Source organism: Gymnoscopelus microlampas (assembly GCF_963454915.1).
Source record: "Gymnoscopelus microlampas genome assembly, chromosome: 21".
NCBI classification, from domain to species: Eukaryota; Metazoa; Chordata; class Actinopteri; order Myctophiformes; family Myctophidae; genus Gymnoscopelus; species Gymnoscopelus microlampas.
In genome coordinates this window covers 28,472,600-28,490,926 of record NC_139958.1, presented here as the reverse complement: position 1 = coordinate 28,490,926, position 18,327 = coordinate 28,472,600, and the positions used below count along the sequence as shown (strand labels likewise).

The following is an 18,327-nucleotide window of genomic DNA, read 5'->3' as shown; positions in this document are numbered from 1 at the left end:
GTCAGTGCATCCAGGGGGGTAGAGGGAACGGGCAGGCGGGCCCGATGCGTGCGAACCCACTGGGGGGGTCTCCACTGGTCTGCCACTGTGTAATCAGACAGAAAATCAGGCCCCATCGTCATGTCCTCTGGACTCTGACTCTGACTGCGAGTTTATCTCATTCCACGTTGTTCGCAGCCAGGCACACTTATAGACACAGCGGCATGCGTTGCACATTATGCGTACTCAGATCGAGACGGAAGGCCCCTGGGTTTGTGTGTGTGTGCGTGGGTGTGTGCGCCCAGATGCATTCGCCTACTGTAGAGCGGAAGTGAAATGACATAAAAAAAACACATACACACACACACACACACACCACGCAAACATGAACGATTTATTTATGCAGGATCTCCACCCAAGGGATAAAGGCAAATACATCGTAAAGTTTTACGTTTTACAAGACTTGCCAAGATTTATTCAGCCCTCTCTCTCTCTCTCCCTCTCTCTCTCTCTCTCTCTCTCTCTCTCTCTCTCTCTCTCTCTCTCTCTCTCTCTCTGTCTCTCTCTCTCTCTCTCTCTCGTTCACACAGACACGCTCGCACACACAATCTCATGAAACTCTATTTTGGGCCAGTGAAGGTTTTAAGGCAGGAACCCATTTTGGAGCATACTGAATTTTGATTATGCTGAAATGTAATTGGCGATGGTAAATGTTGTTCCCAATTGGAAAGGCGTGTAAATTCCGCTAACAGTACAACACGTACACAATGTATCACCGGCGGCTTATACAGTACATGGTGTTCCTTCATCTGTTAAAACCCCGCATATTTCATCTGCTCCCCGGTACCATTTAACAGAATCTCCCCGTGGACCTGTGTACTTTTGTATAAAAATATATAGCTAAAAGTATGATCTCCCTTATTTTATCTCGCTCGCTTTGTCCCTTTCTCTCTCTCCCTCTCTCACCCAGACAGGCAACATATGTTTAACATTACAATGGCAGATTCATTTAAGCAAAATCACCACCGTTTGTTTGTTTGTGTGATTATAAATAAGCGGATCTAACATTGAGGAACCGGAATCTGTTCCATCACATTTAGAACCGTTTCTGGAACCTTGTATGTGGACTTCACGTCTGCTATATATTTACAATACAGGTGGTTCTAATTAATTCTTTAATTCATTTCAATGACCATCATAACTCTGAGAGTGTACACAGTTCCATTTGGTTCCATTTGTACACTCTCAGAGTCACAGACCTGTAGGAACCCCTCTAGGAAACGTTGAAGGGAACCGTTAAGGAATCGGAATCGTTAAAATCCTATCCCAACCCTACTATTCAATCAATCAATCAATCAATCAATCAATCAATCAATGTCATTATTGGTGAAATATTCAATGTATTTTATTTAAATACATTTTCAAAAAATAGCAGATCTACAAGCTCTCAATGCGTTGAATTACAGGCACCTTCAGGGGCGGACTGGGACCAAAATTCAGCCCTGGCACTTTGGTCTTAACCAGCCCACCACCCCCCGGACCGTTTTAACCCAGCAACCCTATGTAAATTACGCCACTGCTGTAAAGCATCCCAGCCCAAACATTAACGTAACTAATAATTGGGCCGCACGACCCGGAAAAGTATTTTTTTTTGGGGTGGCAGACCGGCCCACTGGCCCCGGTATGCCAAATGGCCAGTCCGCCCCTGGGCACCCTGACATGTTTGACCTACCATTGACATTGGTGTGCCTCGGGCGCTAAAAGTTTTGAAAAGTACTGGCTTAGAGGAGGCATGTAGAGGCTTTTCTGTCTTTACCCCTACCAAACCCTTTCTACGCCTATTCATTCATGTCACGGCTGTGTCCGTGGAGCACGTATACCTTCGCCAAGTCTGGTGGGAGTTCAGATTCAGAGACATGTGAGACAGTGACAGGGTTTGCATTAACTGTCCCCCCATATCAGTAGAAACGTCATTGATGGGAGGGAGGGCGAGAAAAAAGGACGTTGCTGGGAGTCAACCAGTTCACCTCAATTAACCCATTAAGACCGGGAACGCATCTGTGTCAACGCATAATTAAGACCGGGAACCGAGAACCGGCTCATGCCGCGCTATGAGCAATTGTAGATCTGCTATTTAAAAAAAAAAAAAAAAAAGTGTGCAAATCTTTGAATATATATATTTTTAAAGTGAATGTTTGTAACTCAAATCTTTGCTTCTGGGGGTCCCTGGAACAAAATATTTGACAAATGTTCTCTTTTAAAAAATATATAATAAAAGATTTGCACAATTCTCTCACAATTTAAAAAGAAATAGCAAATCTACCAGCGCATAGCGCGGCACTTGTAGGTCTCCTATTTTTGAATAGCCCAAAGCAATCTAAAATGTGTTCCCGGTTTTAATGGGTTAAAACTTCAAACAAGACCTCGCATGAGTAAAAGGACAATGCTTGAATATTTGATTGAGGCCACTGCTCTCTCGCTCTCTCTCTCTCCCGCTCATTATTTTTCATCCTTTATTCACACAGACAGTGTTGAGAGGAAGAGTGCATGGGTTCTGATGGGGGGGGGGATTTGGCAAGAGGTCACGCGAAAACCGGGTTGCGTCAGTGAAGTCCGGATGACAAGTAATGTCTTGCTCAGTCTTGCACGGTTCCCTCACAGGGCAAAGAAATCCCAGTTAGTGTGAACCATCACACTTGGAGAACTTAACCTATAACACTCCACTTTAGTAAGAAAGCTTATGCTTTTATTTCTTTTATTTTTGAAATTTCACTGGAGGATAAGCCCCTTGAGATGTAGCCTGCAAACCAGACGAATCTTAATGAGGTTCCTTTAAATACGGCTTCGTATTCACTAGGTCTTTCTTGGTTGCTGAACCAATTCATTCTGCTAGCTCCTCCTCCACCCCAGCCTCCACCTTTTTAGCGGCGCTAAACGCTCTGATTGGTCAGACCCGTCAACGCTCTGATTGGTCAGACCCGTCAACACTCTGATTGGTCAGACCCGTCAACGCTCTGATTGGTCAGACCTGTCAACGCTCTGATTGGTCAGACCCGTCAACAAAGCTTGACCAATTCAAGCTTCACGTGACACATGGCTATAAACACATTATAAACACATATCGATGACTAAATGTATCAAAGGCGCCGCTACCTTCACACAGGGTGTGATTTTTTTGATTAGAGTCTGGCATAGGCTCAAATACTTGTGATTATCATGTATATCTGCTTTGTTTAGAGTCTGGCATAGGCTCAAATACTTGTGATTATCATGTATATCTGCTTTGTTTAGAGTCTGGCATAGGCTCAAATACTTGCTTAAGCATTCCCTGAATGTAATGTGGAAGCAGCCTGCTAAGCATATTATGCTTAGTGACAAAATTCAGTGAATATTCTCCCAAGAGCGGAGCTTTAACGCCAAGCTTAACTGTATTCCATTTGTGGCAATAAATGGTTAAATCTACTTTGACGTGAGTGTTTCTGATTGAAATGGGTTAAATTGTAGAAGGCTAATAATACATTTCAGACAGCAATCAGTCTTATTTATTCTGATCTTATTTTCATGTTATGGTTGTATCTTATTGCCCCATAATCACATTGATTTAGGCGTATATGCCAGTGACTATGGCAACACACACACACACACACACACACACACACACACACACACACACACACACACACACACACACACACACACACACACACACACACACACACACACACACACACACACACACACACACACACACAGAGAGAGAGTGAGGATTAAATTAGCTTGTCACACACACACACACACACACACACACACACACACACACACACACACACACACACACACACACACACACACACACACACACACACACACAGAGTGAGGATTAAATTAGCTTGTCACACACACACACGCACGCACGCACGCACACACACACACACACACACACACACACACACACACACACACACACACACACACACACACACACACACACACACACACACACACACACACACACACACGCAGCCCCTGCAGCCACTGTCTGTGCTCTGTTGGCTGCTTGCCTAATTAAAGGTCAGGCAGCCAGCTGGGTGCCAAACCAACACAAACATATTAAAGGGAAATACCACTCAATAAGGGCAACTCAATCAATGTTTGTGAACAGCAACTCCCTCTGCCTCTAAACCACACAGTGTAATCTTGGGGACGTCATCAACTTGCATCATGAATTTGTATAATGAGTAAATGAACTGCAGAGTGTTTTTGGAATGTTTATTTGGAAGTCCACTTGAATAGTGAATAGCTGTTTTTTGGAAATAAACAAACAAATAAAAAAACATTTTGAAAATCAAACATCTTACAGCATGAATTTGGAAGCGAACAGGCCTTTCCCACTGGATCGTAGTGACGTAACTTGGCGACCCTTCTGTGACGCACATGGCTCTGTCACATGAGCGGACGCGTTAAATAACTCCCAAAACCCCTCCAATACCCTGATGTTCTCGTGCAACGTTAAGCAATGGACTTACAATCCAAGTGCCTCGGGATTGAATCCTTTTCCCGGTGCTGCATATTTATCTTATGTAAAATGTGTCGCAAATTATATTATTGGGCCCACTTGGTGAAAACAGACTACAGCCCTAATATTAAGTTAGGAAGTAGTTAGCTAAAAGAACTGTTACAACGACGGAGTCGAGCCGGCACGCTCGGCGGTGCCTCTCGTTGCTCAAGTCCACTAGAGCCGACTCAGCGCCCTTCGAGTTATGTACCGAGTTATGACCCCCCCCCCCCAGGCAGTGCCAGCATCCTCCTGGAATGTGACGCATGACTAGGTATACATGACTTGTAGTAAAAGGGCTAAACATGCAAAAACACTGATATGATCCTGGTCTGAATGCTGACTTTTGACGGCGTGGCTCGTGTACGAGGCGAGCTGTCTAGGAGAAGGTCCTTCTGTGTCTGTTTGTGTGTCCTGGGCCTAATCTCGTGAACTTGTCTTGTTCTTTGCTACTCCACCCCACAAATAATAACATTGAGTGACAGAAGGTTGCACTGCTCAAGCTAGTACGAGAGAGAGAAAGAAAAAAAGAAAAAAGTGTTGGAGAGAGACTGACGGATGAGGAGACAGGGGACCACAGAATGGTAGAGAAAAGGGTGAACAAGGTTAAGGCTCCCCCATTCGATGTGCTGATTGAAGCTGTCTGTTGAAGCCTGTGTAAGTGGAGGCTGTCACATCCAAGGTGCCTGTGTATGTGAACCTCCACATGGCCTGGATGCCCCCGACAGTAACCACTGGCTGATGCTGGCTGGCTTCCTCTTGGCAGAGCCTGAGGTTCCCAAACCTTTTCCGCTCAAGACTCAGCTCCTTCTTGAAATAAATCTGTGCAGTTTGGCAGTGTGCGGGCGTATTCTTTTTATTATTGATGTGGTCTTGTTTGCCTACGTACCTGCTCTTAAAGTTTTTATTCTATAGGTGTACGAAAGTTTTTCTAAACAGCTCAAGAAAAACAGCTCAAAAAGAGAAATGTTGTGTCTCCCTGGTAGCCGCACGTACAAACATACTTTATGAATTATTAATCACTTATGCCCTATTGGAAAAATAGTGAAAAATAGCCACTGTACTGTACAAGCTCATGGTGGTTGTGAGCTTGTATATCGGCTTTATGATACAGCTCAACAGTAACATTTGTGGAGCTTGTGGAGGAGATCCAGTTATTTACAACTTTACACTGTGGGCGTACAAGGCTAAAAGTGAACACCTAGAGAGCTGGCTCCCCCCCTCAGCGTCTTTCCAAGTGTTGAAGCAATTTACTGTGTCCATGTTGTGCTGAGAGGGTACAAATGTAACCAAATGGAGGGGTAAAGGTCCATTTGGTCACATTCGTACACTCACAGAGTTACTAATGGATTTAATGAACAATGAGGATTTGACTGTGTACTGACGGTGTCAAGGGATTCATCCAAGTGCTGATTGTCTGCTGATGACAATGTGTGTGTCTAACCGCTGTGTGTGTGTGTGTGTGTGTGTGTGTGTGTGTGTGTGTGTGTGTGTGTGTGTGTGTGTGTGTGTGTGTGTGTGTGTGTGTGTGTGTGTGTGTGTGTGTGTGTGTGTGTGTGTGTGTGTGTGTGTGTGTGTGCCTCTGTCCCCCAGCGAGCACGACCTGGGTGAGGATGACATCTATGACTGTGTGCCGTGCGAGGACGATGGTGACGACATCTATGAGGACATCATTAAGGTGGAAGTTAGACAACCCATGGTGAGGACAGGAACCTTGTCTTTGTGTCACTGGGTGCTTTTTGATGTGTTTAGTGGTGTGAAATGTTAGGTTTGAATTTTATATGGGATGTGTTTTATGTTTTTATTTTAGGTTTTTCTCCTAATTCAGCCAATTCAGTCAATGTCCCCTTGTACTGTAGTCCCCATGTCGCTGCTGACTCCTACTGGTTGGTCGTAGGGAGGGTGTCGACATGCACGTGTCACCTCCGATACGCGTGACCTCACCAGCCTCTTGTTTTCACCCTGACAGTGAGGACTTTAACTGGGGAGGACGTGACGCGTACTGAGGAACGCTATTCCTCCCAGTTCAATCCCCCACCGAATAGGTGCCCCGACTAGGGTGCTCGGCCGGGCGTCCCTTATCTCTACGAAAAATAGGGGACGCCCAGAAAAATATGAAATCTCACTGTATACAGTATATGTACAGTTTTGGTATATGATGATATTAAACCACTTGAACCCCAGCATCCATTTTCTGGGGGGAACATTAGCCAAAAATAGACAGAGAAAAAAAACGGTCCAAGTTGTTACTTACCACCTGTATTATAGTATATGCACAAGAACTGTTTGAACTTGTTAGATGTGTGTCATTGATTGATTCCCAAAATTAAGGAACAAAGTGTGTCCCTTATCAGTTCAGTAAGGGACACGTCTTTTAGTTTTGTTTCCGAATAAGGGACAATTCCTTATTCCAGCCCTGGCCAACCTATAGGAGTCACTAGTGCAGCGACAGAGGTCGTCCTCCCCGCCTGGCTTACTTCCCGGAAAACCCAGGGATGCGTTTTATTTGGCCTGATGATACATGTTGTTGTTTTTTTTGTTGTTACTTAAATTTTCACTCCTTTCCCCACCAAATCCGCAAAGAATGGATAACGTGTTTTTAAAAGTGTCATACCAAGTCACTCGCTACCATGTCCTTACAACACATGCACGCACGCAGCCACGCACGAACACACACACACACACACACACACATTTCCAACACACAGGCCCGACACATTCCTCACACCCACAGCCCCCAAGCAGACACTCAGTCATGTACCGTATGTACACACACACACACACACACACACACGTGCGCACACACACACACACACACACACACACACACACACACACACACACACACACACACACACACACACACACACACACACACACACACACACACACACACTGTGCCCACTAGTCACCTCCTGCCCAGACCGTCAATGTGTGTGGTCTATGCTGTCATCATAGCTTGAGGGGAAGACAGGGCACGCTTGTGTGTGTGTGTGTGTGTGTGTGTGTGTGTGTGTGTGTGTGTGTGTGTGTGTGTGTGTGTGGGGGGGGGGGGGGGTCTTAGCTGGGGGTGATTAGCATGATGGCACATCAGTGGGTTCATGACGATATCTCTATTTCTAACCTCTGACTCACCTCTATGGCTTTCCCTTTCCCACGCTGCAGATCAGATACATGCAGGTAAGTACTGGTTGTGACTCACACATCTCACAGCTCGCCTTAGAACCTCTGATTTTACACTCCGTCGTGCCATGGTGTCCCGTGGGGACGACCAGCCAATTAGAGCAGCGAGCCCCTGCGTGAGGCCATAAGGAAACCCCATCTGGGGCCTTAGTTCCGAGCAGTGGTGGAAATAGTCCTCAAATGTTTTACTTAAGTGAAAGTGTCAATACTGCAATGTAGAAGTACTCAGTTACAAGTACAAGTCCGGAATTAAAAATGTACTTGAGCAAAAGAACAAAAATGTTGGTATCAAAATGTGCTTAAAGTATCAAAAGTAAAAGTGCTAAAATGTTTGAAAAAAGCAGATCTACAAGCTCACAACGCGTCGCGGGCTAAAGTGGTTAATGTATATTTTATAATGTAATAATTTATATCTGCAAAGTAGCTAGTAACTAAAGTTTTCAAATAATTGTAGCGGAGTAAAAGTACAATATTTGCCTCTGAGATGTAGTGGAGTAGAAGTAAAAGTATAGACAACTGGAAATACTCCAGTAAAGTAAAAGTACCTCAAAATTGTGCTCAAGTACAGTACTTGAGTTAAGTAAATGTACTTAGTTACTTTACACCACTGCAGGCGTGTCACATCGCGGCGCGTCTCGAGCTTACAGATCTGCTACATTTCGTCTTCGCTTGAAAACGTTGGTCATCGTGTCCCGTGGGGACGACCAGCCAATTAGAGCAGCGAGCCCCTGCGGAAGGCCATAAGGAAACCCCATCTGGGGCCTTGGTTCCGAGGCTGACTCGGGGGTCCGCTGGAGACGCGGTGACATCAACCCGGGTGACGGCAGCACTGAGCTGACGTCAGCCAGGGACAGGCAGATGCCAGATCAAACCGCAAAGCGCCAAACAATTAAACATCAGTGGGGTTTGGCTGGTGGCTCTGGTCCCCTGCTGGCGTTTTATTGGCTGGTCGTTGTTGCTCAACCAGAGCCTTAGGCTCTGTTCCTCTGTTTGTGTCTTCATTATCCAGATGGTATGGTCATACGTCCTGCTGAGCCCGGTGACAGCCACCAGCCACAGCTGGGGATGTGGTCATAGAGATGATGTGTGTGTGTGTGTGTGTGTGTGTGTGTGTGTGTGTGTGTGTGTGTGTGTGTGTGTGTGTGTGTGTGTGTGTGTGTGTGCGCGTGTGCACGTGCACGTGAGTGCGTGCGTCATTTTCTGTCAAAAAACTAAACAAAACAACAAAAACAATAGTAAACAGCTAACACACAAAGTGGGTTATATTATGGTCAAGTGTGTGTGTTTGTCTCAGTGTGTGTGTGTGTGAGCATGTTTGTGAGAGACAGAGATTAAAAGTGCATTTGCATAGCTGTTCACATGCATTTTGTGTGTGTGTGTGTGTGTGTGTGTGTGTGTGTGTGTGTGTGTGTGTGTGTGTGTGTGTGTGTGTGTGTGTGTGTGTGTGTGTGTGTGTGTGTGTGTGTGTGTGTGTGTGTGTGTGTGTGTGTGTGTGTGTTTTGTGAGAGAGTTTGCAATTGCATTTGCATTCAAGTCAATATATATTCATATGCATAATTAGTGTGTGTGTGTGTGTGTGCGTTCGCGCGTGTGTGCTCGTGCGCGTGTGTGCGAGCCTGCATTTGGTTAAGTGGCCTCGTGTGTTGTTGGGCTCACTCAGAATCAGTTTATTGGCCAGGTATGTTCACAACATACAGGGAATCCCACTGGCTGCGTTGCTCTCAGGCACACACTATGCAACGTAATGAGATCTGATCCATTCAACATTTAATATGATTTCTACAATAGAGACACACACACACACACACACACACCCACACACACACACACACGCACGCACGCACGCACGCACGCACGCACGCACGCACGCACGCACGCACGCACGCACGCACGCACGCACGCACGCACGCACGCACGCACGCACACACACACACGATGCTTTACAGAAATCAATGTCAGTAGTTGCAGATGGTCCGTATGATTAATTCATTCAGATCAAGGTAGTCCAGTGTGCAAATCGCGTTCATCCGGCATGCAAGCTCGCAACGTTACGCTTAAACGCTATATTCCCAACTGGCACCGTCATGGTAACCAATTACCAATCTAGCTATTGATTGATTGACAAAAGCTTTAACCCATTAAGACCTGGAACTGTGTCATTTTTAGATTTGAGCTAAAAAGCATTATTTTACACTTTGGGCTATTCAAAAATAGCAGATCTACAAGCTCATAGCGCGGCACCGAGTGCCGCGCTACGAGCTTGTAGATCTGCTATTTTTGAAAATTTGTGAAAATGTGTGCACATCTTTGAATGTATATATTTTTAAAGCGAACATTTTTAACTCAGATCGTTGCTTCTGGGGGTCCCTGGAACAAAATATTTTGATGGGGGTCTGCGGCCAAATACATATCATTTTGGGGGTCCTTGACATGAAAAAGATTGAGCACCACTGATATAGAAACATGCGTTTTTCAGAATACTGTTGAGATTTAGGAGACATGTAGAATCGGCTTCAGGTCTCAATGGGTTAAATACTATGGGCAGGTGAATATTTACACAGACAGGCAGTAATGGTAATGTTGTGTAATTTATTACATGTGACACCAGGCATAACAAATGTTATCTTTCCTCTCCTTCCCGCTGCAGAAAATGGGCATGACAGAAGATGATAAGAGAAACTGCTGCTTAGTGGAGATCCAAGAGACGGAAGCAAAGTACTACAAAACGCTGGAGGACATTGAGAAGGTTGGTATAAGTGTGTGTGTGTGTGTGTGTGTGTGTGTGTGTGTGTGTGTGTGTGTGTGTGTGTGTGTGTGTGTGTGTGTGTGTGTGTGTGTGTGTGTGTGTGTGTGTGTGTGTGTGTGTGTGTGTGTGTGTGTGTGTGTGCGTGCTCGCGTACAAGCCTGCATATCGTTGCTGTCAGGCAGAACCTCTTTTATTCAAACTTTTTGTTTTTTTACTTTTTGGGGGGGAAATGAACGCCCTAATTGATCATACTACAGCGTCACACAATGGCGTCTAAAAGTAGCAGATCCACAAGCTAAAAACGAGCTTGTAGATCTGCTACTTTTGAATTTGAATCCTGATAAGTGACAGAGACGATGAACTCAGCTATATTCTCACAGATTTGCACAGGCTAACAGGTGTGAAAAGAAAATGGGTGACCTTCTGTCGTACAAAGCTCCATCAGTTGTAGTTTGAAGAGAGGTGGAAAGAGATAAAGAAAGAGACAGGGGAAAAAAGGTTCACATACCAACCGAAATACGTACAATATATACATACGGTGCATATGGTGTGTGGTTAGAAATAGCATTGGGATGAGGCAGTTAAAATAGCAGATGTATTAAGAGATATGTACATATGAATGGACTTAATCTAGCCATGATGTGTTACATGCATGTCAAGTAGCTGCTCAAGTAAGTACTCACATTATGTAGTAAAAGTAAAATTATCAATACTGCAATGTAGAAATACTTACAAGTAAAAGTCCAGCATGAAAAATGTACTTGAGCAAAAGTACAAAAGTATTGGTATCAAAATGTACTTAAAGTACCAAAAGTAGAAAGTACTCATTGTGCAGAATCAGAATGTCCCATTTCACAATTTAAATATCTTTTGAAAATAGCAGATCTACAAGCTCACAACGTGTCGCATCACGGCGCATTGTGAGCTTGTAGATCGGCTATTTTGAAAAGGCCAAAATGTATATAGGGCTGAAGTGGTTAATGTATGTGTTGTAATGATAATCAAAAGTAACTGAATCATCAAATTCAAATAATTGTAGTGGAGTAAAACTATAATATTTGCCTGTGAGATGCAGTGGAGTAGAAGTAAAAGTACAGAAAATTGGAAAGACTCCAGTGACATAAAAAAAAAACTCCAAATTGAACTTAAGTACAGTACTTGAGTACGTGTACTTAGTTACTTTACACCACTGGTGTGTGCAGGTGGTTGGGGACACGGGGGGGTGGTGAGGTCTCACAGGCCTGCGGGGAGGGCCACAGCGTGGAAATGTCAGCTATTGGCACATTCACCGGGGAGCGCACAAATGTCAGGGGAGCTGATCGATATGGTTATTATTATTATTAGCCTGGTCTCACACAGCGAGACGGAGCCCCAGGGCCTCATGTGTAGATAGATGTCGTTGCTGTCAGGAAAGAGACCTCTTATCTCCATATTCTAACTTTTTTAGTGTTTTTTTTCGTAAATTAACGCCCTACTCGGCCTGTTAGCCATTTTGGCTAAGTCTCACTAACGGCCTTCCCTAACGCTACCGGTGTGGTTCGCTGCTGAGCCGAACTGCCGAAAGAAAATAAATATGACCCAAAGAGCCAAGTGTAAAGTGGACGAAACAAAGCCCACATGCATGCTGGAAGCTGTGGCGACCTGTTGTCTGAAAATGTGACATGTGGTGTGGTAGAACATAGCTACAATGGAAAGAGGACAGTGATAACGGGACACGAAAAAGGAATATAGCACCACCAAGGAAGTCCAAGCACTCGGCTAATGTACAGTATAATAGATGTGGCATCACCCATTACTGGATTGTATTAACCACTTAAACCAACACGTTGTGAGCTTGTCGATCTGCTATTTTCTCTCGAAAGCTTTCCCCGCAATACGGATCCTGGGGTTTAACTCGTTTAACTCCGGGAACTCATCTGGGTGATTTATTTTAGATTTGAACTATAACCATTATTTTATACTTTGGCTTGTAGATCTGCTATTTTTGAAAAATCTTGAACATTTGTGGAAATCTTTGAATGCAACATTTTTAACTCAAATCTTTGATTCTGGTGTTCCCTGGAACCAAATATTTTACAAATATATATTCAAAGATTTGCACACATTTTCACGATTTTTCAAAAATAGCAGATATACAACCTCATAGCGCGGCACTCGTGCCGCGCTATGAGGTTGTATATCTGCTATTTTTGAATAGCCAAAGACATCTTAAAATGACACAGATGCGTTCCCGGTCTTGCGTGTTTTAAGATCATTGGGCTTGCCGGAGCAGCACAAACGCAGCACCTCGCCGTGCTTGTGAAACGACATGTGGAAGCGGATGTAAACAAACGGAGCCTCTGTTAACCTTGGAAGTGGCAACGGCTGAACGGTTCTGATATGTCTGGGAAGACGAGACCGTCGTGTTCTCGCCACGTATCGACAAGCCTCGGCTGTTCCGACGCAGCTTGCACAGATCGTTTTGACAGGTCGCCGTGTCCTCTCCTCCTTCCGTCACACTCGGACGGACAGTGACGATGTAATCATCCAGATAAATATCGTTGCTGTCGGGCAGAAACCTCTTATCTCCATATTTTTGAGTTTTTTTTCGTAAATTAGCGCCCACTTGATCATACTACAGCTTCACACAAAAGTATCAAAAACTTTTGAGCTTGCAGATCTGCTATTTTTGATATATTTTTATTTGAATCAGTTTTGGACATGATGAGGTTTCCACGCGACAGAGATGATATCAATTATTTGAAAATGATCGGAAGGCCCTGATCGTCTGTGATCAAGTCGGGAGATTTAAGATTGGATCTTTGAACTGCTCACACTACAGACATGCACTTGCAATGCACACACACACACACACACACACACACACACACACACACACACACACACACACACACACACACACACACACACACACTAGTGATGCGCGGGTTGACCCGTAACCCGCGGGTCAACCCGCGGCGCGGGTGGGTCGAGTCAGAATTTCGGAGAAAATTATGCGGGCTGCGGGTGAGCGGGTCACGCGCTCTCACATGCAAAAAAAATAAAAATAATAACATGCTCTTGTTTTGTCTTTATTCCTAATAAGAATAAGAATAATAAGAATAAAACAGTTTGAATACACTTGGGGATTATTTTCTAACCATGATTTTACAGAATAAAAAAAAAATCGCGGGTCGCGGGGCGGGTTGAGCCGTAGATTTATATATGGGTTCGCGGGGCGGGTTGAGGCGGGTTGGGTTCCGTCGCGGGGCGGGGCGGGTCATGAAAAAACCCGACTCGCGCATCACTAACACACACACTCACACAGGCATACACACACAAGTCACTTACCGGTATGTAAATAATTGTTGCTGGCACTTACCGGTATTTAAATAATTGTTGCTAACACTACCGGTGTTTAAATAATTGTTGCTAACACTTACCGGTATTTAAATAATTGTTGCTAACACTTACCGGTATTTAAATAATTGTTGCTAACACTTACCGGTATTTAAATAATTGTTGCTAACACTTACCGGTATTTAAATAATTGTTGCTGCTCTTAAAAAAAACAAAGATCATCATTCTCCACAGACATGACTAGGGGTAATTTGCTCCACTGATTTCATTAAAAACCAAGTGTGTTTTGCATGTGCTGCGCCAGACAAACAAGAGACTAAATGAGAATAACCTTCTTACGATCGGAGGACTCGTTAAGCTTAATTGAGTTGGGGTTAATAAAGCTTGTCACCCCGGCATTGCGTTTTTAGTTGATCTATTTGTTATCGTTAAGATGATGGAATGTGACAAGCATGAAATTATATTAGTGGAACAACAGCTGAAGTTTTGCCTCTGTGAGCATGAGCACAGCATAAACACTTATAGCGGCAATAACCCTTCGCAATATGCCAGTGATGTTGTGGTTATGATACTGTGGCCATCTTGGGAAGCACATTATGTCTGCTGTTGGCCTGGGATTGAGTCCCAGCAGGGGACTGTTGTCTCTCCCTCTGAGCTTTAACCCATTCAATCCGGGAAAGCATCTGTGTCATTTTAGATTTTAGTTTTATACTTTGGCTATTTTATAAAAATCTTGAACATTTGTGCAAATCTTTGAGTATATACATGTATATATATTTAAAACAAACATTTTTAACTCATCTTAGCTTCTGGGGGCAAGGGGGGGTTCCTTGGAACAAAATATTTTGAGATGGGGGTCGTGGGCAAATACATAGGCTATCATTTTGGGGGTCCTTGACATGAAGAGGTTTGAGAACCACTGATGTAGCAACATAGGATTAGGATTTAGAAGACATTTGTAGAATCCCCACAAGCAAAGATTTGAGATACAAAATTAATGTTTGCTTTGAAAAATAATATAAATTTAAGATGCGCACAAATGTTCATGATTTAAAAAAAAATAGCAGATCTACAAGCTCATAGCACGGCAAGCTCGGTGCCGCGCTATGAGCTTGTATATATCTGCTATTTTTGAATAGGCAAAGAAATCTTAAAATGACACCGATGCTTTCCCGGTCTTAATGGATTAATGTTTACCTCAATAAAGACAGATTGCAAGTTGATTGCCCACTCACCGTAATTGTTACGCCGCGGTTCTGCTGGAGTCTAGCCGTCTATAGGAGGGTCGGTCTGTGTGTCTGTGGGTCTACAATATGTGTGTATGGACCAGCGGCAAATTTCTTCTGCACAGTACTTCCACTTTCCAATTTATTTTTCTTTTTTTCCCCCATTTTTTGTTTTCATTGTTTGTTCATATTGTTTATGTGTAATTTCACAATGTAAGTCAATGATCTGATCGGGCTGAAACCTTTATCTTGTCATGCCGCGGCTCTGTACAGTAGGTGGCCGAACCCACAAACCACTGGACTGATCAGTGCTACATTTCTTGTGCACACTGCGAGAAGGCCAAGGAAGTATATTTTCTGAAACATTTAACTTTAATGGAAGTGAATGGCGGTCTGAAACCTTGCTCATATGGGGTCATATATCTATCATTTTGCCATGTTTAGTTTTTTTTAAATAACCACAACAAATATTGTGCCACGGTCTGTGAAATACAACGACCACATACACACACCAAGTGAGTTGCAGCAGCATGTTGCCATCCTCTTCTCTCATTTTTTTTTTACAGTGTAGTCATGTTCTTATTGATGTTCTCTCGTGCTTCAGTTCACAACTTTCAATTGAACTGCCCTTCAATAAAAGTGTAATGCCCCTCCTAATGGCTTGGATACGCCAAGGCTGTGATCATTTACTATGGTGGTGTGCTGTAGTCAATATATGATACAGTCACTGTCGGCCGGAAACCTTGTATGTCCAAAACCATTACTTTTCAGGAAATGGAAAAAACAACCTGTGTTCCAATGGATCCAATGTAGTCTAGTTGTTACTTTTCATTGCTTAACAATTTATAAACCCCCCAGACAGATATTATACAAAATAGCAGATTTACAAGCTCACAACTCGACGTGATGCGACAGTTATTAAGCTTATATATTGGCTATTCTCGCTACTTTTGTGTGACTATTCTATTGTACAATGAAGTATGACATTCATTTACGGATAAACAGAAAAAGTTGAAATCTGGAAATACTGCATTTCTGCCTGACAACAATTTACATTATGTTGTGACTGCACTTGTATGAAGATAATTATACACATCTGTACTACTTGTGTTGGGTTGAAGTGGAATATCCATTGTAGTAAAACATTCTACTGTCTTTCAACCCATACAGAATTACATGATCCCTTTGAAGCATGTTTTCAGTCCGCAAGATATGGAGGCGATCTTCGTCAATCTTGAGGTGAGTAGCCATTCAAGGGAGTGAAATTATACCGTATGCGTATGGCTGGATGTGTGTTAGACCATGTAACTAAATGTGTTTCATGAAAGGATGGATGAATGAATCAGTGGACTACAGTATATTAAACTAAAGTAGGATACACATTTTTAATTTCCTCTCACAAGTGGAGCTGGGAATTGAGGAATAAGAAAGTAAAGCAGGAATACAATTATCCTCATTATCTGTTAAAGGTGATCTTTTATTTAGTGACGTACTGTGGCAACATAACATGACCTGGAAATCAATTATCACATTCTGGCATCTAAAATGGAGTAATGGAATATTCTCTCTTTTCTTTGTTGTTCTACCTAATATTAGATCCAGTTTAGGGTACATCGACACTTTCCAATTAGTAAATCAGTTGTCCATTTGAATAGTCACCTGAAAATGTATTGTGAAACAAAACTAACTAAAAGAAACAAAAATCATAGAGAAAATGTACTTTGTTTTTGTCTTGGACAATTTATGTCATACATAATCCTAGTAGTTTGGATGGATATGAAATATGTCTTCCACATTCTATGCTGTGCCAGCAAAAATAATACAACTAAACGTTTGTAAAAACTAAAAACTAAACTATCAAACCTGCTTTAAAAATGACTTTAATCTAAACTTAAATTGGATGGATGGATGGATGGAGCTGGTTTTAGGTGGGTAATGCATGAATAGACACATGGGTGGATGGAGTTATACAGTAAATGGATAGGTAGATAACATGTTGGAACCTAATGCTTGGCGTATTGTCATGTTATCAGGATGTGATCAAGGTCCACTTTAATCTGCTGAGGGCCATTGATCTGAACATGGTCACTGGAGGAAACGGGCTGGGCAAGATCTTCCTTGAATTCAAGGAGAGGTGAGTGACAATGTGTGTGCTGTGCTCTCTCTCTCTCTCTCTCTCTCTCTCTCTCTCTCTCGCTCTATCTCTCTCTCTCTCTCTCTCTTTCTCTTTCTCTGTCGCTCTATCGCTCTCTCTCTCTCTGGTTGATTGATTGATTGATTGATTCAATACTTTAACGAGTTTGAAAACAGTATGGCAATACAAAAAATACCCCAAAAAACGATGCTAAAAGTATACTGTAACACAAAAAGCCCCGGGGGTCTTGAATACATATATAAATAAATTACACATCAGCAGCAACACTAAAACCAATAAAAGATCTATTTACAGAAAACAAATATGTAGATTGGCAAAGAGATTTGATGTTGAGGGAAAATAGGAGGTGACAAAGTATAGATAGACCCCTGGGGGAACCCGGGTCAATGAAGTAGATAATAATTTCCTTTCTTTTGGGAAAGTATAAGTACTAAAAAGTCTCAAATTCTGATGCTTTTCCAATGAGAATGGCCCCACACAGACACGAAACTTGAACTTGTCTCCCGCCCACTCCCTTCCCATGAGTCCCATCAAATGAACCAAAAGAAAAGTTTCTGGAGTTACAAGCCAGATAATTATTCTTGTTTTTTTAACTTATGATTTGCACTTAGATAATAAGCTGTAAATAATTAGCAGAAATGCATCAATGACTTAATTTACAGCAGATTGCCAAGCTAGATTATTCCCCAGAATTTTAAGTCACGGCCACACATAATTGAACCATTCTCTCTCTCTCCCTGTCGCTCTCTCGCTCTCTTGTTCTCTCGTTCTCTCACACTCTCACTCTTTCCCTCTCTCTATCATTCTCGCTCCCTGTGGTTGTTGGTGTGTATGTGCATGCCTCTGCGTGGGTGGCATCCAACGAGTGTGTCAGTGCATGCATTATGTGAGAGAGAGATCAGGCCGCCCTGTGCTCTCGTACATGCATGGAGCTGCATTAAGATGCAGTATCCCAGGATAAAATGGGATTAGTGTTCAAGGAATAAGTCAATTAAAACAAAGGATGTTAGGAGAAAAAAGCTGACAGGGCATGTAATTGATTGTGTCCCGCCAATCAAAGGATCATTGCAAATCCACTCATGTCAGGAATAAAAGCTCAGTTAGACAGAAAGACAGGGAATGCCATTGACTTCATATTTGTTTT

General features: G+C 43.0%; 1 protein-coding gene across 5 annotated transcripts in view; it reads left to right on the top strand.

The window, feature by feature from the left end:
• The window catches only part of vav2 (vav 2 guanine nucleotide exchange factor), a 259,771-nt gene that overhangs the window by 197,480 nt on the left and 43,964 nt on the right, over positions 1-18,327 (top strand). For all 5 annotated transcript variants that reach the window (XM_084046572.1, XM_084046570.1, XM_084046573.1 and 2 more), the window contains exons 5-8: positions 6,128-6,233; positions 10,365-10,463; positions 16,199-16,267; positions 17,062-17,162. In XM_084046572.1, the coding sequence (XP_083902698.1) occupies positions 6,128-6,233; positions 10,365-10,463; positions 16,199-16,267; positions 17,062-17,162 (375 nt within the window). The remainder of the gene's footprint in view (positions 1-6,127; positions 6,234-10,364; positions 10,464-16,198; positions 16,268-17,061; positions 17,163-18,327) is intronic.